The 21,915-nt window shown below is 38.8% G+C and overlaps 1 protein-coding gene across 31 annotated transcripts in view; it reads left to right on the top strand.

The window, feature by feature from the left end:
- The window catches only part of NRXN1 (neurexin 1), a 738,722-nt gene that overhangs the window by 704,646 nt on the left and 12,161 nt on the right, over positions 1-21,915 (top strand). For 22 of the 31 annotated variants that reach the window (XM_075413188.1, XM_075413180.1, XM_075413178.1 and 19 more), the window contains one exon: positions 13,513-13,600. In XM_075413188.1, coding sequence (XP_075269303.1) covers positions 13,513-13,600 — 88 coding nt within the window. The remainder of the gene's footprint in view (positions 1-13,512; positions 13,601-21,915) is intronic. The other 9 variants (XM_075413190.1, XM_075413186.1, XM_075413187.1 and 6 more) reach the window with 1 other exon arrangement.

Genomic DNA, 21,915 nt, shown 5'->3' with positions numbered 1-21,915 from the left:
AGGGAAGCCCTCAGAGCTAAAGGGTGTACCACAGAGCAGCCAAGGAATACTGACCTGTTTGGTGTCATAGTGTAAAATATTTGTATTCATCTGAGGACTTTTTTCTCTGCTTGATAGCTGATCCAGGAGGAGAGGGGTTGAACAGTGCTTTGCAGGTAGCTTCTGCACCCCTGTCCATTCCAAGCAGCTCAAAATCTCCTCTGTGTTGGAGTTTATTACGGATATTAGTTTTATGAAACATGGTTGTCCTGGTTTTGGTTAAAACAGAAGCAATCTTCTTTTAGTGAATTTTCCTTCCAGCGAAGTTCTTCTAAGTAATGGTAAGTGAAGAGTGTTAGTCCATCATCATTATGATGAACAGAAAGCAACAGATGAAATAATTTCACCTTGGGTCACAATGAAGTCTAAACGATGACTGCAGAAGGTAGAGCACTGAAGACAACAGAGGACTTTGATCATCCAAGCTGGCTAATTAGAAGTCTTTCAGCAGGGAGACGAAGGTGAACAGAAGTTCTAAAAAATGGCTCTTGCAGTGATATTAGGGAGAAGAGAAAGGTCCCACGCTCCAAAAGACAGACCTCAGTAGAACAGCAGTGGAGGAAGAGGTTGGGTCCTTGTGTAAGACTAAAGAATACTATAAGGACACAATAAATCAATGATGGGCAAGGTGTGAAAGTAGTTTTATAGCTTTTTTCAAATCTAAGAAATCTGGAGAATGTAGTGATTACATGTTTTTGTGAAGATGTTTAAGAAAAAAGGGGGAAGAAAGAAAAAATCACCTCACTGCACTGAGGTGGTGTGCTACGCTGCTGAAGGGAAAGCGACAGTATCAAAGCTTCCTCAGACTCATGAAAACTTAAGAGACTTGAACATGACCCCTGAATGGCTGTCCAACACAGGAAACTCAGGGCGTGCTGACAGTGACAAACTGCCTGGATGCTTGATGTCGAACTGGTGGGAGAAGGACTGAAATACTTATATTTAATGCAGATTTTCTCATATGTTGTTCTGTCATGTTTTGATTGTGCAGTGTGCTCTCCTGACAGCAGTACATAGCCATTACAGGGAGGAGAGCTAAACACGAAGCGTTGAGGTGTGGTGGAGATGTTAAGCAGTCAGACACATGGAGCATGTCAGCGTGAGCGTGACAGCCCCCGTAAAGGGTCTGGCACATCGTGTTGCTGCCATCGCACGAGTACAGATGAACCAGTGCAGTCTGACCGCTTCAGTTCCTCCTGTTGACACACAGAGTAAAACCGTGAGTTGGCTGGAGGTAGCTTACACTGCCCTCCGAAGCTACACAGAAAACATCTTGTCTTTTTCCCCAGCATAAATTTATCCACCTGGGAGTTATACCAGTTTTAATTAACTTCATTTATATCACAATAACATTCCCATATAGACAAGACTGACAGATTCAGGGAGTTTAATTATAGCCTTTCCTGACACAGCTTGCTTATATAGGGAGCCAGCTGAACATCTTAGTTGCACCAACCAGAACTTCTAGGCTCCCATCTAAGTTTGAGCCTGGATCCTACACAATCCTTGTTAGTTTTAAAGAGGAACCTTACACTATCTTTCTGTTTGCACTCCAATCAAATTAATTTTCCTTGCTTTTGTGCTGTATTTCAACAAATAAAATTATAAGGTCTTATGAAAAGAAATAAAAAAAGATAAATTATAGGCTCTTGCCCGAGAATGGAAAGACCTAGTCAGACTATCATGCTATACTGAATAACTGGGATGTGCATGGATGGTTAATTTCTCACTTTGCATTCTATTGTAAATTCTTTGCCTTATTCCTAGTAGTTGCTCATACTGTGGTAATGAAGGTGAAACGTCACACTTTAGGTGACATCATTTTAGCTTAGATTTTCTGGATTACCTCACAACAGAAAGGTCTTTGGAGTATGTTTCGGAAGCAGGCCATGTTGCAGTCAGAACAACAGTATATTAGTACACAGCCTTAAGCAGATTCCAGTTTTAGACAATTCCCTATGGGTTTGGGCTTTTAGTTTTAAACGATATCACAAGAATGATGGGCGAACATTTTGTTTCCCTGGAACTGCATAGCTTTACACCAGCTGACACTGAAGTGTGTTGTTATTGATCTATAGCACTATGTTATTAAAGATGGCATCAGATTTTGCAGGCAAAAGGCATGTGAATGAAGGCTTCACATCTGACTTGAGCTCTGGCATCCCCTAATTGTTGGGCATTCATTCTCTTTCACACTTAAAAATTTTCCAAATCAAATGTTTTGCATGTAGTGTTTCCAGTTTCTCTCTCCTTCCTGTTTGAGTCTGGCCTCCCCCTCCACACTGTCCAACTGTCAGCAGCAGCAGTATGGACAGCTCAGGACAAATTGTCTCCCAGGTCTCAGTTCCTCTCTTTGGTATTGGAAAACCGCTACCTACACTCCGAAGCAAGACCATGTTTGTAAGTCCCAAACCCAAATGACCTCCTGTGTAAGCTGCAGTGCTTTTTAGGCTGACACAGTTGGGTAGATTTTTACACATGTGATGAAAAAGGTAGGTTCCTGCTTAATAACATGGTTGTAAACAATGTCTGAATGTAAATAATGTCTTACGCTTTTTTTGTTTTTACTTAACCTAGTCTGAGAAGTTATGTAACCGTTTCGTTAGAGAGTGTGTGTGCATGCAGGTAGACTTATAATTTGATACTCCCAGGATTAAAAAAGTAACAGTGGATTGGAATGTATATTTAAATACATAATTTGATAAAACTTAGAGCAATTGCAAACAAGATAAGATCATCAGTGTGGGAAACATTGAGTCCTAAGTGTAGATATACTATTCTATGATGTATACTGAATTCACAGCACTAAATTAGTGACAGAGGTAAAACTTTTCTTACTCAAATAACACAGGTTTAAACTTCCCCTGCTTGTTATTGAAAGTGGTTACTTAAGAAGATTGAAGCCTGGAAACAATTAATGGTGCACAGGTTCTTACAGGCTAAATGATGCCATCTGAAGCGTGTACCTCTCCCACAGCAATCACCTAGAGCATCTCCCTGGCGTGCGAAGCATCGCTGCTTTCCTGTAGCATGTTTCTCACCTGAATTTTGAGTGCCCTTCGTTAGATAGTTATGAAATAAAAGCATAATTAACAAACCCAAATACCTCTGTGACAAATGTACACTTTCAGAAACTATCTAATTAAATGTATCTCCAAAACAGTTCTTTAATGAAACTCTTATTTTAATTGAAAGGCAGTTAGACATTGTCTCCTTCCAATGCATGTGTATCTAACTCTTGTTAGTATTAACAAGTTGCACTTGCAGAACAAAGCTCTGTAGGACATTTCTTTGCCCTGCAACACTAAGGTGTTATTTCCTCAGTACTTTCCCTGGCCCTGCCAATGTTGTTTGAGTTTTTAAATTAAAACATTACGATAAGGAAATGTAGCAAATTTGTAGTAGTGCAACTGACTGCTTAAAAATTGAAAAGGCCATAGTTCAAAGACAAGTTTGTGGGAAGCCAGCTTCAATTTTTCTTTCTCTGCTTTGGGTAAACCTGTGTAACACTTGGATACTCGGGGATAAAATGTGACCAAGAAGCTCGTATCTGTGAGGGAACAACATGCACTCTTAGCCCCTCAAAAAATTTAAATTGCAGCCTATATTTTAAAAATCAAGGAAGGAAAGTGCTGGCAGTGGTACAGGCGCTCATCTTTCCTGTAAGAGAGGAAAACTAGGGTCGGGAGAAGGATACAAGCAGATGCTTACCTGCTCTGACAGACTTAAGCTAATTTGCCTTGAGTCAAAGATGTGCTCAAATGAACTTGAGGGACTTGGTATGGATATGTCAGTGTTAAAAAGAAGATCCCATGTTTTCTGTTTACTGCTTCTGTCTCTTGTCTCTCTTGGGCGAGACAAGATGGCTGGTTTACCTAAATGGCTAAAAAGCAGTCTGATAGTTTATGCAGTTTTCTACATTTCTTACGAAATTATGACGTTGTACTTTGTATTTTGAAAGGAGATAGGAAAGCTTTTTCTGCCCTCAACATAAGGTGAGTGAGAAGAGAGACTACATGTTAGCTGCAGAAGTATTCCTTGCAAAGGGTTTTTCTTGCCTGCTTCTCTTTTGAGACCTGTAAGAAAATTCCCATGGATATCATGCTCTTGTGTGGCACAATGTAGTAGCCATGGATACTCACCGGAAGTAAAACTGGCAGTACTGTAACTGTATAAAAGGGATGGAGATGTGGTTCAATGTAAGTGCCCTTCTAACTTTACTGTAGAAGGGAGATTTTAGTAACTAAGTGGTTCCAGTCTTTTCTCTAATTTTATTGTTTTGCTATGAATGGTCTCAAACCATGTGATTAAGGTGCAAAAAATAGACTATGTTAGCAGCTCACTGATCAATTAAAAACAACCTCACCTCACCACCAAAACCTCAAATAGTCATTTTTCAAGTCCTTAATAATGCCGTGTCTGAGTTTTGTGAGATGAATGCAAACGCAGTAAGTCTCATATTCCAAAAATTCAAAAAACTTTGTACATGTGATTGATAATGCAGAAATATAATTTAAAAGGTTTGCTACCACTGTCGTAACTTTGCAGCTTGATAAGCACAGAGTCTCTGGGTTAAAAGAAAAAGAACCTGCAAAAGTGTCTGCTGTTTTGTGAGTTCAGAATTAATGGAAACCAAAATGTTTACTTCAGAAAAAGTGACATCTAAAAATAAAGTGTATCAGAAAATACAAGCATAATACCCAGAAACATTTTGTATGTTGCAGGAAGTAAAGGACATGATAGGAAAAGATTTGAATTATTTACTTCCTTTAATTAGTAATACTTTTATTTTTAATGCGGAGTGCTACCTAGCTACCTGCCAGGTAAAAAGTTGTAGCTTTGCCAGCATGTGGATTTTCTCAGCTCTGCTTCTGCTTTTTTCCAGATGAGATAAATGGCTTCTAAGACTTTGACCAAAGCAATTAACTTCAAATTCAGAGCTTAAAGGAAAGCCATGCAGTTTTGTTGACATTATTTTACTATAAATCCTTTTCTCAAATATATTTCCACTTTTGGTGGTATTTTTGCCCATGAGAATTTAGATGTTTAGGAAGAGGAGGGGAGCTGGAGAAATAATACAAATACTGCTCTGCATGGAAATAATGCTGTGGATTTTAAGGTTATTACATGGAAAGATAGACTTTCTGGACTTTCTGTAGAGAGCTGGAGGCCAGAAATACAGTTATTCTGCTTTACTGTGTGGGGCAGCTGTGTTCCCGTCACTGCTGAGATTTGGGGTCGGAGGTTTGGAGGCTGTAGGTGTCGTGGAGGGCATCCATTTTCTTGAGCTTTTTACCTACACCTCGGAGTTTAATTTCTACAATGCTGATTTCATTAACTGAAAGGCCTTACTGTCTTTGGTTATTATATCCTAGATTTTTTTTTTCTTTTTGTCCTGTGAGAGGAACTTGCTAATCAAGGCTTTTGCTTTCTCCCAGTGTCAAACACTGACTGATTCAAGAAATAACGTGGTGGTATTAATTAGATGAGAACCAATTTTGCGAAACTATTTTGACTTTCAGTTATTGTATTTTCACATTACAGGGTAATAATATGTCGGCAGTTAATAAAAGATATAATAAATATTTTGTATGTGCTTGAAATATTAGCATTTTAATATCCATGTCCAGTAATAACATTTTTCAATAGCACGGCACCAAGAAAATACTGTTTGTATGTGGGTGGATGATCAGTAATTGATGCAGATGTTCTTATTTGACCTATAGCAGATTAAATACAACTTTAGAGGCAGTTGTCCAAACGGCATGTCATCTAGAGCCGAGATTACTCCTAGATCACTATAGCATCTTTCTCAGCAAACTGCCTCGTGCGATGGGAGGTTATTAACACCAGGGAGAAGCTAGCTGAAGAGTGTGACCAATTAATGTGACATATTCGAGTTTCCACAACTGTCTCAACAACCAGTCATAGAGATTTGCTTCATACACAGAAAATTAAATTTAAATGATACAGTCTTGGCTAGAAAATTGTGCAGTTAATTTTGTCCCTAAAAATGAGGTTTGATTTTTTTCCACATGACCTTTTTTGTGATTTTTCATACTCTGTTGGTTTCTGGCAGGATTCCCATTGGTTTAGGTTACTTTATTCCTCCCTTTGGAAGAAAAATAGGGGGAAAAAAGGAATATATGCGAGGGATTAGTTTTTATGAAAGTCCCTCACTCGCTGCCTCAGAAGTTAATGTGTCCAGTGCAAAAGTACAAAATAACTACTCTAAACTCCCTTCTGTAAACATTGCATGAACCATATCTTTAAAGGAAAGTTTGCCACAGCTAATGAAGAAGAGAGTAGTGTATATGTTTTGTTTTCTCAAAACCTTTTTTTATAACATGGCTCTAGCTATATACCCTTGTGCTGAGCTGAAGCAGATTCTCTCTGAACTAGTGGCAAGTATATAAATAAGCTTTTCAGGAAAGAGGAAAAGCAGAAACAGAGGTTTAATTTCCTAAGCCTATATCTGAAAGTATGTTTTCTGACAGTCATTGTAAACAGTCATTAAATTCTCACCCATTAATCTTCATGTAGTCAGGTCTGTTGGTATCAACTCCCTTGTATTCTGGCCATCCCACTTTACTGCCTCGTCCCCTTTGCCCCTGTGACCTTACCATTAATTTCTCACTTTGTATGTTACTTCCCCTCCTAACACAACCATGCTCCATCCTCCTGTGCCTTAACCATGTTGGTGCTGTTGGTGTTGGCTGTTGGTGTTGCCTGTCTCTTCCTTCGCCGTCCCGGCTGTCCTCACCTCTGCGCTCAGCAGACAGGGCTTTAAACACGATGAGTTTCTTCGGGAAGGCTTGCAGCCTCGGCAGTGCTCTCCAGGCACCATCTGTTCCTAGCATCTCCTTGGCCAGTCATAGGCTCCTGCCTGGCTCATCTCTGCCTCCTTGCTTCCTGACCTTCCTTCCTGACGTCTTGGAGCATCATTTTGGAGAATTTGCTAGATCAGAGCCTGCGTAACTGCTAGTGTTTACCGGTAGCATCCTCACTTGACCCTTCTCATCCTCTGCTCATTTGTTGCTTCTGGTCCGAAATCAAACTGTAAGCTCCTCAGAGTGGAGCCTTCTCCTTCCAGCTGCCTTTAACACCAAGCACAACGGTGCCTGGCTGGTATCATTCAGCCCCAGAGCTGTAGAAATAAATAAGAATCATTTTGATTACACAGTTAAAGTTCTCACCTAAAATAATTTAAACAGTAGTCACAAGCGGTTATGCTGTTTATAATTCATATAATAATTTAGGACTGCTATTTTTTGACTGTTGTGTAATTTGGATTTACTTGCAGTTCTCATGGGATGTTATTGAACAAGAAAGGAATAAACTATATTCAAGAGTAGCTGTAGGGTGCTATGATTTAAAGGAGAGCTAGTGGAAGACTACAGGAAAAGTATGCAGCATCCATTATACTGTTAATGAATGCACAATTCAGATTGGTGGTTTAATTTTGAGACCATATTTTTCAGGTACTCTCAGGTTTAACAGGCTTCATACATAAAATCTGAATATGATGGTATGCCTTTATGCCCAGTTATGCAAAATCTGAATAATCAAAAAAAAATTTTCCTCTATTGTTTATTCATTTGCTTTTTTTTTTTTTTTTTTAATGACATGGCATTCAAAGAGCACTATTAGAATTGCACAACTTTAATTTCTGGTACAGGTATAGAAACCATGGTTGTAATCTGACGCAGCTTGATATTTATCCACAGCTATGGACTGTCACTGTATTTAAGCCATGACTAGAGCATCATTTTTTGATCTAGCCAAAAGCATTCTTGAAATAGTCACAATTTACTTCCTCAGGCAAGGTGGCAGATTGGTGATATTTTAAACTCTCTGTTGGCTAAGAGACAAATTCAGAAGTCCTTATTTTTGCAAGCAGACTTGACATGTAAGCAAGACCTGTTCCTGCCGGGGCTACACCCATGAATAATTGTCAGAAACTGCGTTATGCAGTGACTTCTATCTTTAAAAAAAGTGATTTTTTTGGTCCACTTTTTATATTGGCATGCTAATTGTAAGCTTTTTGTACCATCCTTTTTCTGAAATGTGAACAGATGCCAAACTTTTTAAGAACCGATGCATTACAACGGATTGCATGTTAAGTTGTACAACCATATCCACAAAATGTATCTGAAAAGCTCTGAAAATACACAAAGAAAAGAAGGTAAAATAAAAAGAAATTCTGCCTGCCCTTCCAGGTTCTACACCGCTATTTTAATTTTTTTTTAATCTCTTTGAATTAGAGTATCACTTCTTAAACGAATTTCAACAACTCGCCCAAGAGGCATTCCAATCCGATCGTGTATTATGATGATACCAGCTGGATGTTATCCTATTAGGCACTCACTGTAAATAAGGGATTTTCCACTGACTTTTAAATCCATGATTAATGAGAATGCTCGAAGCAGTGTCCTGTAAATTAGCCATAATGCTAGCAACAATTGCAATTCACTTAGGAGAAGCGATTTGTTTTAAATCTTCCCATCCAAATTAAAAAGCATGAGGAAAAGATGATGTGCAGTAAGTAAAACATATTACTCTATCTTACATTGTTTATATGTACCTCACGGCTGTCTGAGACCCTTAGGTCTAAATCATGGTCTCTGTTCAGGTAAATTCCCATCAATCAGAGCTCTTCTGGAGAAAGAAGTCCAGTAGCTGGCCCATAGTATTTCTTTAATTGATGTATTCTCTGTGTTCTCTAGTGTTTTAGCTTATTGTTAATACCATTTTAAATTATATTAAGCAGTCCAATGCCTTTCATTTGTAGCTTGGTCACTACCATCTCACTTGCCTTTCACAGCTGCTTTGCCTTTTCGCTGATAAAAATATGTATCAGTAGGGGGAAAGAGGTATTTGGGTTTGGGGAAAGGGGAGAATAGGGGGAGGTTGTAACACATCTGTTAATTGATACTTAAACTGGAATTCTTCCTGCCATATTTTTCTGAAGAAAACATTTTTTACATCATTTTACTGCTTCTCTTCTAATTCAAATGCTGATACTTGAGTTATTGCTTGCAACAAAATTAGTTTTATATCTAGAATTGACTTTGAAACATACATTATTTCCTTTAATACTATGAGACATTAATGAGGTATTTTTTGATGTGCTATATTCACATTTATTTAAGGTACTATTCATTTCTGTATCCATAATATACATGCATTTTTATCAGTCAAGAACATCCCTTTGTTCTAGTAGAAGTGTGAATACTCTTTCCATAGATAGGAATTAGTGTCACTTTATGAAGGCAGTTTTGACACTCCCTCTTGCAAGTAACTGAGCAAAGTATCTCTCATACATTAAGACACTTAAAGTATGTGATTTTTCCGTAGTTTTTTTGTGGCAATTTTGAATGCAGTGCACACTGTACAAAAAGTAAAGTTACTTAAACTCTGACCAGGCTATCCTATATCAAGAATAATGAGAGGCACTGCAATAGTTCTATAAATCTGTCTGATCATTTCACCTCAGTTTGCTCAAGTTAGAAGGGTTACTTATCCATGCAGGTACCAAAGCACCCTTAAACAAAATTCCAGTTGGACCAGTAGATCTCACAGAACATAATTTCTTGCTATGACTATTATGCATGCATATGATGCTCTCTGTCTAATGGTATTTGTGTACAATTCCCCAGTGATCAATTGGTAAACATTTACTATTCTGGCTGTGGGTCATAAATGTATAGTGTCTTCTCCAGTGTTATGGCAGAAGGAAAAATATAACCCTGTGGTTTTACCAGCCAAATTGAAACTGTTTGGGAGATGCATGATACATTTTTAAATACTTATTAGTACTTTTTTTTTTACTTATTAGTTGTAGCTTTTACAGCACAGAGTTCACTTTTTATGTGCCGGCTTTATTGGTTACCTGGTTGTTCATTTTTTCTTTATACTTTAGGAAAAACATAGAATCATAGAATCATAGGTTGGAAGAAAACCTCTAAGCTCATCAAGTCCAACCATAGGCCCAACACCACCCTGCCTACTAAACCATATCCCGAAGTGCCACATCTACACGTTTTTTGAACACCTCCAGGGATCATGACTCAACCACCTCCCTGGGCAGCCTGTTCCAATGCCTGACCACTCTTTCAGTAAAGAAATTTTTCCTAATATCCAATCTAAATCTCCCCTGGCACAACTTGAGGCCTTTACCCCTCGTCCTATCGAAGGTTACCCGGGAGAAGAGACAACACCTGTCTCACTACAACCTCCTTTCAGGTAGTTGTAGAGAGCAATAAGGTCCCCCCTCAGCCTCCTCTTCTCCAGACTAAACAGCCCCAGATCCCTCAGTTGCTCCTTGTAAGACTTGTTCTCTAGACCCTTCACCAGCCTCGTTGCTCTTCTCTGGACATGCTCCAGCACCTCAATGTCCTTCTTGTAGGGAGGGGCCCAAAACTGAACACAGTACTTGAGGTGCGGCCTCACCAGTGCTGAGAACAGTGGTGCTATCACCTCCCTGCTCCTGCTATCCACACAATTCCTGATAGAAGCCAGGATGTTGTTGACTTTCTTGGCCACCTGGGCACATTGCTGGCTCATGTTCAGCCAGCTGTCAACCAACACCCCAAGATCCTTTTCAGCTGGGCAGCTTTCCGGCCACTCCTTCTCAAATCTGTAGCGTTGCATGGGGTTGTTGTGACATAAGTGTAGGACCCAGCATTTAGCCGTGTTGAACCTCATATAGTTGGCCTTGGCCCGTCGATCCAGCCTGTCCAGATCCCTCTGCAGAGCCTTCCTGCCTTCAAGCAGATCAACACCCTCGCCCAGCTTGGTGTGATCTGCAAACTTACTGAGGGAGCACTCAATCCCCTCCATCCAGATCATTGCTAAAGATGTTAAACAAGACCGGACCCAAAACTGAGCCCTTGGGAACACCGCTCGTGACCAGCCGCCAGCTGGATTTAACTCCATTCACCACCACTCTGCGCTCGGCCATTCAGCCAGTTCTTTATCCAGCGAAGAGTACACCCATCCAAACCAAGTGCAACTGGTTTCTCCAGGAGGATACTGTGGGGAACAGTGTCAAAGGCCTTACTAAAGTCTAGGTAGATGACATCCACAGCCTTTCCTTCATCCATTAGGTGGATCACCTGGTCATAGCAGATCAGGTTGGTCAAGCAGGACCTGCCTTTCATGAACCCATGCTGGCTGGGCCTGATCCCCGGGTTGTCCTTCACATGCCTGGTGAGCGCACTCAGGATTAATTGCTCCATAATCTTCCCTGGTACTGAGGTCAGGCTGACAGGCCTGTAGTTCCCAGGATCCTCCTTCCGGCTCTTCTTGTAGATGGGCATTACATTGGCAATCCTCCAGTCATCTGGGACCTCCCCTGTTAACCACAACTGCTGACTGATGATGGAGAGTGGCTTGGGCAGCTCCTCCATCAGTTCCCTCAGCACACTTGGATGGATCCCATCCAGCCCCATAGACTTGTAAGTGTCTAGGTGGCATAGCAGGTCATTAACTGCTTCCTCCTGGATTATGGGAGATTTGTTCCACTCTCCTTCCCTATCTTCCAGCACTAGGGGCTCTTCCACAAAGAGACTAATATATTGATTTTCAAGCTTAAATGGTTGTATTCTGGGGAAAAGTAGTGGACATTAGAAATTCAAGGGGATTTTTGCAGCTGTCATTTGTTGTAACTCTGTTTTTCTACATGGCAGAAAGAAAGGACAACTAAAATACTTTTATTGTATCTTTTTAACTCTCATTGCAACTCTGCCATCTCATTTTGTCAGCCTTACAGATTTACAGGGTGGCTTTCCCCAGCTACAAATTTTCTCAGCTATAAGAAAAGATGATTTTTGTGATTAAAGCATCAAACTGTAGCATAACATAGCCATTGTCTATAGCCTTTTTGGTTAAATTGAGCAAGTTGCTGCATCCTCTTATGCCTCAGTCTTCTACCTGTAAAATATAATATTATTATAATAGTCTTTTCTTTGTCATGCTTCACATATTAATGAATGTGTTCCTGTATCACTTTCCTACTTCACAGAAGTGCTGAAAGCGTATGTTCATTAATATTCTTGAAGCGTGACAAAGAAAAGCCTATTACTGTAATATGCTTTGCTTTAAAACTTCAGTTAGAATAATAATGATAAACAACATTGGTTAGGCTTTGGTCCTATTGTACAGAAATAAAATTTCTACATGTTCAGACTTAAACTGACGAAGGAAAACTTTGATGTATTTTATGTCCCTCCTCTATAGTCATGGAGAGAAACAAAATGTTCACATTCACAGAAATGGGTTATATCTCCTCACTGGCATATGTATCATACAGGAATCGAAGAATGGCTTTTTGACTGCTACATCCGTAGCCTCTTGTTTCAATATCATGTAGTCTTTTTATTCTCTCCATGTATTTCCTTCAGTGCGGTGAAGAGAAGCTTGAAATGGACAGTTATGAAACATCTTGCCCATAGGAAAAGCTTCTTCCTAACCTCATTAGTAATTGTTTGAGAAATGACCAGGAGCATGACAGTTTACATTTCCCTGCTATTATTGCCCCTAATAACTGTGGATGTTCTTATTAGATTTCTAAATGACTGTTCTCAGAGGTGGCTTGAACAGAAGGTATTTCATTTTATCAGGTTCAGATTGATTGCCTTGGTGTTTCCTTGAATATCTCCTTGTTCTTGCACTGTGAGAAGCAGTAGATAGGAATCCCCAGTTTCTTTTGTTTAGAGCATGTTGTATCATACATCCCCTGGTTCGTCTCCTTTGTCTTGATTTATTTGATTTCTTTATACGAAGAACTATCCAAACTCATTTCAAACAGATGTTCCTAGAGCTGCTTGGACCTAACCACAGCGCTTGGGCAGTGCTTCATTTATTTCAGAAGATGGAATGTTTTCACTTATTTAAGAAAATAGGATGGTACTTTCTAACACTGCATATGTTTATTATTGTTTTCTTTCCTTGAGTTTCTTTTCATTTAATAGTTTTCAACTCAATGAGAGTTCTGTTTGCTTCTTTTCCTTTTTTTTTGGCTCTACATCTGAGAAAGCAAGTGCAATTAATGGAGAAAACATCACTGCATTTCTGATAATTTTAACAGCTGCAGGCAGTTCAATATTTTGACTTGTTTTTTTAATGGTCTCAGTGTTTTCGGCTGTATCATAGTAGAAACATTGGAGATAGAGGGAAGACCAGTAGCCCCAATATACATATTATAGCCTTCTACTTTCTGTTCTTATTACAAAAAATATTAAAATATTTCAGTGCCTGCACTGGATATCTAACACAGTTCTTCTAAAAACTGACAAGTGCAAATTGAAAAGCAAAGTCCCGTTAATACAGTGTTGGAGGGTGTCACTGTGCATATTAAGTTTGGAATGCTCTGGGCCTTGCATAAATCCGAGCAATAAAAGAGATGCCAGTGAGAATCTTACATGTTCAGTCAATTAATATATGTCTATTTGACTTTTATTTTCTTTGCAGACCACAGATGACATCCTGGTGGCCTCGGCTGAATGTCCTAGTGATGACGAGGATATCGATCCCTGTGAGCCAAGCTCAGGTGGGTTAGGTTAGTCAACTTTTTTATTACTTTCTTTTATTTCATATTTGCATGCTCCAGTCCCCCAGAGTCCCATCTAGTGGGACAGTCCTTTCTTAAATAGCAAGGAGAAGTTGAATTGGGGTCTTTCTACACATATCTGTGTCAGCAGAGAGGGAGAGCTCGCTGTATGTTTTTCAAAGACAGCAGATGGGAGCACATTGATAACCATGATCTGACCACAATTACAGCTTGATTGAGGACCTGAGGATGGACTAGCAAGGGCGTTCTAGGGCCCCTGAAACTGTCTTGTCATGATAAAGAAGGGATAACTTCATTTTAGGAGAAAGGTGTTGCCGCTGGTTGTGCCTTAAGCATTTCCATGCAAGATAAAAGTACAATATTTCCAGTGTCGTATTAGGTAGAAGCAGAGTTCATTCTGAATTACTGTTTATGGTATGAAATACTGTGTAGATGGTAAAAACCTGAAGACATGAATACAACAGTCTCAAATTTCAAATTGTTTTACAGATTTTTTCCGAGCCAAGACTGTTAAGAGTGCACATTTCAGTTTGACTAGAAAAGAAAAATTTTGACATTCTAGTATTCTCCACGGAACAAAAAATTTGTAGTGTTTTGGCCTTTCCTATTCCCACTGAATAATGGAAATTTGGTACTAATTTTTCTCTCTGATATAATTTCCCACTTATCTTAGATGCAATTAAATACTACATACTTTCTCTAAAAATCCAAATCTTTATCACAGTAGTGAAAGGAACGCAAAACTTCATAATAGCAATCTGAAGAATTATGTTACTCTGTAACCTTTAAAAAATCCCAGATCTCAAATCAACTACTCCTACTTTCTTTGCTGGCTTGTTAGCTTGTACCTTCCTGAGTGAACAGCTTGTGGTACCACATATGTCTCAGTTTTTCTGTGCTATTGGGTAGCACACCTGCTGTCAGGTGTTTTAGGTGATTTGGTAGTCTTTGGTACTTGCTATAATACTTCATAGTAAAATGATTAGGATAAATTTGTTGCGCACTAATGTATTTAGGTTAAGTAGAAATCAATGAAATTTAAGACTGGTCTGTATATTAATGCGAATCAATACTAAGCCGTCTTAGTAGAACACCCCATAGCAGGGAGCAGGTCTACACAGCCTTAAGACAGGTGCAATTTTGCTTCAAATGCACATGTGGGGTTCCTTTTTGATGTCATATAGCCTAATACCCCAGTGCAAAACTTGTTTATTTAAATTTAAGTAGAGGCAGAGACATTTATGACTTGTCTCAGTGTTTGATGGACCTGCTGCGTGGCATTAGAGCTCTTCCAGGAACTAAGATATTTATAGATTTATTGAGAATACTTTGGAGTTTGTTTCTTTTGCTTTCCAATAAAAGGATTAGAGAGTGTTTTTCAAAATGCCATGAGGTGGAATGACCATTCTTAAAACTGAGCAGCAACAGATACACCCCACCTTACACATTTTTATACCTCTCAGACATTTTACTTGCAGAAGTCCCAGACATCATGAGCAAGATATTTAGTAATGGTAATAACAACTCATTTTTTGAAAGTTTTAAAATAAATTTCCAGGACATTTTTTTTTCTCCTCTTCCCTTCTTCGTATCAAATTCTTGAGTTTAACAAGACTGTCTTGTCCAGTATGAGTCAATGCAGTAGATACTGCTCTGAGCTCATCCATGCCAGCTGCTTCCTTGCTTTTGTTATCTCAGGCATTGCTGTTCAGTAGGTAACTTGACATTTATCTAGTGTAAATGTAGATAACTTTAATTTTTTTTTTAGCTTTATAAGGCAACTGTAAAACAATGCATTAGTTACCCAGCACTAAAAAATTTTCCCAAGCCCTCTTATAGCGCAGCTGTTGAAGTAGAAATGTAATTGTATTAGCTCAGCCTTACAGCTTGCTGAAAGCCAATGAAATTTCAGAATAATTCTTCTCTGAGGTTGTTCTGAACTTCAGATCCAGGGTTGCAGTGATCGGTAGTCCTGGAGCCACGCACAGCCATTTAGCTGGTGGGTGCAGGAATGGGAGGGGTGAAATGAACCTTTATGACAGGTTATCATTTCTATCCAAACTGTGGTCCAGAAGGGGAATGTGAATGTTAGTCTTCCTGCAAAACCTTGCTGTTACCTTTACATCCTGGTGTTTAGCTTTCTTATTTGAACTTGTCCTTCATCACCCAGCTATGCTTCTCATTTTTGTTTATTTGAGAGTGGTTTTACTGTTTCATTTCTTGGAACCCAACTGCTACTTCTTTTTTAAAAAAGTATCGACTGGCACAGGAACTATGTTCTTCTTAATCCCAATTGTCTGGATAATTTTATCTGTCATTCTTCACATCAAAATGTCACTTGTCCTCCCACTCTCATCTCTTAAAAGCTATTAATTTACCTCCTTCTTCATTGGCCTTGTCCTTGTCTCACAATTGAAACAACATGAACCAAAGGGGTTACTGAAGTCATAACTTCTAGCATATCTGTTTCTCTGTACACTGTTTTAGTCGTAGTGACTTGGTCTTATAAACAAGCTTTCTCCATGAGCAGTCCTGTAGGCACTGGTCCTTCTCAATAATACTGTAGTCTCCATATGGATTTGAGCTACTCCTAACAGTAGGCTGGAACTTAAGGGAGGAAAGCGTAATATTGGTGACAGTGACAGATTAATGATTTTTTAATTTTTCATTTGGGATAGGAGATGTAAAAGGATATGTTCCTCCATTTAAATTCTTCCCATGGCTTAGGTCAGCTTTTTTAGTGTAAACTTTTTCACAAATCAGAATTGCTTCTCCACAGGTACTTCTCCACATTCTCACTGATGCTGGTGAAGCTTATGTTTCCTAACAGATACTTCTGGGAGGCAGAATATATGATTATTGGGACTATTTTACTATTATGTTTTTACTTCAGAGGCCATAGCCTGAGATCCCGTTAGATTTCTTCTCTTGCTGCCTGATGGTCAGTCAGCAATGGGATCCACCCCAGTACAAGAGGTGATGCTCTCAGAGCTCTCAGGTCAACATTTTTTAGGCAAGAACACATTTAAGGGATGTCCAGAGCCCATTCAGTTTGACAGGGCCATACCTGTACATTTCTGTGATGATTGCCCATAATATGCCTATTTCTAACCAAAGTTCTCAGCTCAAAATTAGAGCCTGTTCAAGAAACAGTTTGAGTATGGTAAGCCTATATATCATAGAAAACATTGATTATCTAGATTTTACTAATTAGCGAGATTTTGCTTGAAATAGGGCTTCTTTTCTAGGATATATGTTGTAGTTTGTAGTGGCTTACAAGTCTCGGTCTACAACCACCAGCTTCGCTTTCTGTGCACCTGTCTTCTAAATAATAAATGGAAAGACGTAATTTGCAACAAATTTCATATGGGACATAAAAACGTAGACCAGATTAAGAGCTGCTAAGCAGCAATCCCATCAACTTGTCTGGAATATAAAGTCACAAAAACTATAATTGCAGGTTTCATTGTGGTATATGGACTGCTAAATGCACCGTAATTGGATGAAGTCATAACAAATTTATTAGGATGCAAAACTTAGTCAACATTTTTTTTTGCGTTATGTTTTGTACAGTAAGAGAACGTGTATTGCTTTCACAGTCTCTCCACATTCCACTCTCTTACTCTAAAAACTAATAACAACACAAAGAATAATGATGATGATGATGATTACAATAATAAAAATAAATAGTAGTTTATGTTTCCTCAGCTTCATGTCATAGAGGAAATAATGAGGCCTTTTCATTTTGTAGACAAATTATGAAAAATGTTAATGTAAACCTATCCAAAAAAAGGACCTGGGATGATTTAGTGATTTTAAGTGAAGACTTATAAAACTGTGGGTGGACAAAATGCCATTCTGCACATCAGGAGTTTTCAGCATTTCGTGAGCTCTGTACGGAGCTCTGATTTCTGCTGAGTTTCAGTGAGCATTTGTGCTACACAGCTTATTTGTTCCAGCTACACTGGGCTGGTATTTTATTTGTTAGCTGTTGTCGAGCCACTTCTGTAGCTATTGAAGTGTTCCAAAATGCAGAGAGGTCCAAACTAGGTCAAATGAAGTGAAATCATTAAGTTTAATGGGAGAGAAATCTAGACCAGGGAAAAAGTCTTATAGTTTTTAGCATGCACACGAACAGTTCTTTTTCTGTAAATTACAGTTAACTCAAACTTGGGCCTCGACAAAGGTTTGTGTTAGAACTTAGATTGAAAACCTCTCCTGACGGCCCCAGCAGAAATGGGATGGATAGCGATTTTGGCAGTCTTAAAGCCAGAAATGTACGGCATTTGCTAGTCTTAGAAGTGTTAGCAGAAGACAACCTTCAAAGTGAATCATAGAATCAGAAAGCTTTGGGTTGGAAGGGAGCTTTAGAGGTCATCTAGTCCAACCCCCCTGCAGTGAGCAGGGACATCTTCATCTAGATCAGGTTGCTCAGAGCTCTGTCCAACCTGGCCTTGAATGTTTGTAGGAATGAGGCCTCCACTACCTCTTTGGGAAATCTGTTCCAGTGTTTCATTACCTTCATGGTAAAAAATTTCTTCCTTATATCTAGTCCAAATCTGCCCTCCCTTAATTTAAAGCCATTACTCTTTGTCCTATGACAACAAGCCCTACTGAAAATATTTTCCCCATAAAAAGGGGTGAATAAAGGGTTTTGTAGAAACTAGCTTCTTTCAGGTTCAAATAAGTGTCTTTCAACCAACAGAAGTTCATGTGTTGCAACCAAAAAAAAAACACTTCTTCATCTCTTGACCAGCATCTGTCTGTCAGCTTTTGGGTTCCACTTCCCAAGACAGTGTTTGATTGGTATCAGATCTTGTCTTTGTTCTGTAGGTAAATAGGATAAGAAAAGTCAGGGTCAGTGTAGTAGTAGGATCAGTAGTTCAGTGATGTGTACCAACTGGTAGCATTAGTTACCTTTCTAGGCCTGATTCTTGATTCTAAGGGGGAAACGGGATCAGTTATTCTCCTACTTTATGAATTAAGGACCAATAATAGGATAGATGCTTATGGACTGATCCTTGAGCATGTGTTGATTTTCCTACATCTTGGTCAGGCTCATTGCATTGCAGAAAACAGCTGGTGACGGTCAGAAATCTCCAAAATGTCAGTATAGACAAGAGAGTGTGAACAAGCCACGACTTGAGAGGACTCCTACAATTCAGTCACTGCTTTGGGGAAGGCTTTATCCTGGGAGAAGAACAGCATGGGGCTTTGCATGCAAACTGCTTCCTGCATCTGTACGTCCCCTGCGGTGAAGTAACGTGTGTTGGATAGATGGAGATGGCCAGGAACCATGTGTTCTCAAATGCTTTGTGATTGTTTAGGTTTAGTCCTAGTATTGATACCTGTTTTTCTAATGGGCAGAGCTGTGAAGTATGGACTGTGAAAGATTTATGCTCATTATTAGAAGTTTTGCTCTTGTTTTCCTGTCATAAATTATTGCACTGTATTCCTGGTGCATCTGGCAGCGAGATAACATTGCAGTAGGAGGTGAAGTGACTCCTATAATTTATACATCACTGCAAGTGCCCTGTTTAATGCACTTCATGGAATTCATTGTGCGAGGAGCTGAAACAAAGGAAAATAAAATTACAGTTAGTTCATAGGGCTACTGTGTTCATTATGGCTCGAGACATAAAGGGAATATTTGTGCCTCAGTCCAATTATCCTGTAGTTCTTTATGCGTTTCCAGTACTAGGAAGATCGCTGGGTTGCCTTGAATCAGCCTTTTAAAATGCTTAGCTGAAGTACATATAGGAGTGCCTGTATGAGCTACTACAGTGTGAAAATTATGCTTTATTTTCAAACTTTCCAAATGTAAGCACTCACCATGTCTATACATAAAGGAACTGAAGGGCTTCAGATATAGATTAATTTTCCTATAACTGAAGTTAAAATAGTTGTTAAGGTTATTTACTTTTTTAATAAATCATACCCCCCCCAAAGCAACAGAAAGCCAATGGTTGCATTTTTCCGAAGTACTTTATTGCGAACTGAAGCACTTCTTTGTCAACAGACTGAGCTCTTAGTGTCTCTCACTGTGAATTACAAATCTGGCATTTCTCATTTGAATTTGATTAAAACATTTTTTTCCTAAATTATCTAAGAAAATGAGGTTAAAAATTATGGTTGATCCATTGTACCAACACTGATGTCTACTCTTTGCCAGCCACATCACTGAAACACAGGAATACTGAGTAGGATTGTAGCTTTCCAGCCAGTCCTAAGGATCTTCATACTTTCCTCATTTTGGGAGCAGCTGAAAACAATAGCATGTGCTGAAAAGAAGGGTTTTCTTTCACTGTAACTGATAATTTTTCAATATTTTAGAGAATTCTGACTCCTCAAATGCACTCTGTGTAATTTTGGTGGTAGTGGTAGTGTTCACACTCCTATACATTCTTTCTTTGTGTAACCTCAACTGGTACAGGGGATTTTTGACCAACATGAAATTATTTTAAAGTTTATTTTTTAAGCAGACTTTAAGACAAAATGCAGCTGTGGTGAGCTAAACATGCCTTTTAAATGTGAACAGTTAAGTAGATACTCCTTGCTGAACATATGTAATTCAAAGAGAGGTTTAATACATAGCCTAGAGATGACAGCACAGGCTAATGCTTTCTGGCGTGTATTAATTGCAGTCACAGTGATATGAACATGTCAGGAGGCAGAATATGAGGAAAACTGGGGAGCTGGCTTTTTTCCTGAGCGTAATAGTTCCCTATCAGTGCAATATCAGTGGCTCACTATGCTCTAAGACTGGTTAGAAATATTGACATCAGGTTGCTATAAATCATACAAAGCTCTCTGTTACCTTGCACAAGGCCTTCTCCACTGGTGCGTAAATGATGAACGGATTCCCTTGTCTGTGAACTTTGAGGGTGCATTCGTATTCCACTCATATTCTTGCGAAAGTTGGACATTCTCACTTCAGTAATATATATAAGAATGGCAAACATTCGTGATGTAAATACTGGGGTTATTATTTGTATGGCAGTACGTAAAGCTCTACTTCATGCTTCAGACATATGCAGACAACATGAAAAGACAGTTCTTATTCAGATAAATTTATTAAACGGCAATTCCTAGTACTGCTATTACATGTTCAGTGATTTGGAGTTAGACATCTCCACAGCATAGACAAAACCAGATGGTAATGTTTCTAGTAGTTTGACGAAATTTACTCATTTTATGAACAATTATTCAAGAAAAAAAGGGGACACTACTCAATGCTTCTGAAAGAGTGGCCCATGAAAGAAGGCTCTGTTATTTGTCTTTCTTTTAAAGATGTAAAACGCTCCTTATGACTCACTTTTGGAGGTATTTACAGGCAAAGCTGAAGCACATGATCCTGCTGCAATACCAGGACTGGGATGTGAATGCAGAGAAGCAAACCAGGCAGAAATAAATCTAAAAAAGTACAAAATTACTGAGTAAGGTATTACATAGACCTTAAAGAATTAATTGACTGCTAATGCAGTGGCTTTGTCAGACACACAAAACAAAGAAATTGGATCTAAGACTGTGCCGCCCTAAACAATGCAGTCCTGATTTTTAAGTCTGGTATTCAAGATTTTCAATAATACAACCAATTAAGCCCCATTTTCTGTGCGTGTATCCCTAATATGTGTAGATAGGTTCTAGGCAGCTCTAAATCTTTTGTGATTCTTAGTTGTTAGCCACAGAAATAAAGATATGTGTGCTTTGACAACCTTCGCTATGAGATGTTTCCACCATTTTCAAAAAAGGTTTAGATCTTTTTAATCTGGCATCGAAGGATCACTTAACTGAAGAACAGGATGTAAACATATATAGAGAGATATATATGTTTTTGAACTACACGTTTTATGTATATTGCAATAGATAAACTGTATCATTCGTTTAGATGCTGACAATCTTTCTTTCTTTTTTAAAATACTGAGTCAGATTTAATCCATTATGTGGCCCATGCTGATCATGTCAGTTGAAGTTTATTGAACTCCAACAGGGAACAATCTGTGTTTTGTCTTCTAAAATATTTCTTTCCAATTTGGGATAGAAGCACAATACACAAAGTGTAAGAAAACCAGCACTGACCTGTCCTAATATGCATCCTGAGTGAGTAATTTGGTTTGCACGTTATTTTGTAAATGTTAGATTTACTGAATCCAATTACATAAAGCCAAATAAAGATTACGTAGACTCTTAATATATTTTCCATGGGTGGATTTCACGCACTGGCATTGGTGGAAAAATGCAGAAATTATGTAAATCAGTAATTGCAAAACTGAGGTTTCCAGAAGTAGTTTAATAATTTGCTG

Source organism: Opisthocomus hoazin, chromosome 2 (assembly GCF_030867145.1).
Source record: "Opisthocomus hoazin isolate bOpiHoa1 chromosome 2, bOpiHoa1.hap1, whole genome shotgun sequence".
Taxonomy (NCBI): domain Eukaryota; kingdom Metazoa; phylum Chordata; class Aves; order Opisthocomiformes; family Opisthocomidae; genus Opisthocomus; species Opisthocomus hoazin.
This window is presented reverse-complemented; position numbering and strand designations above follow the sequence as displayed.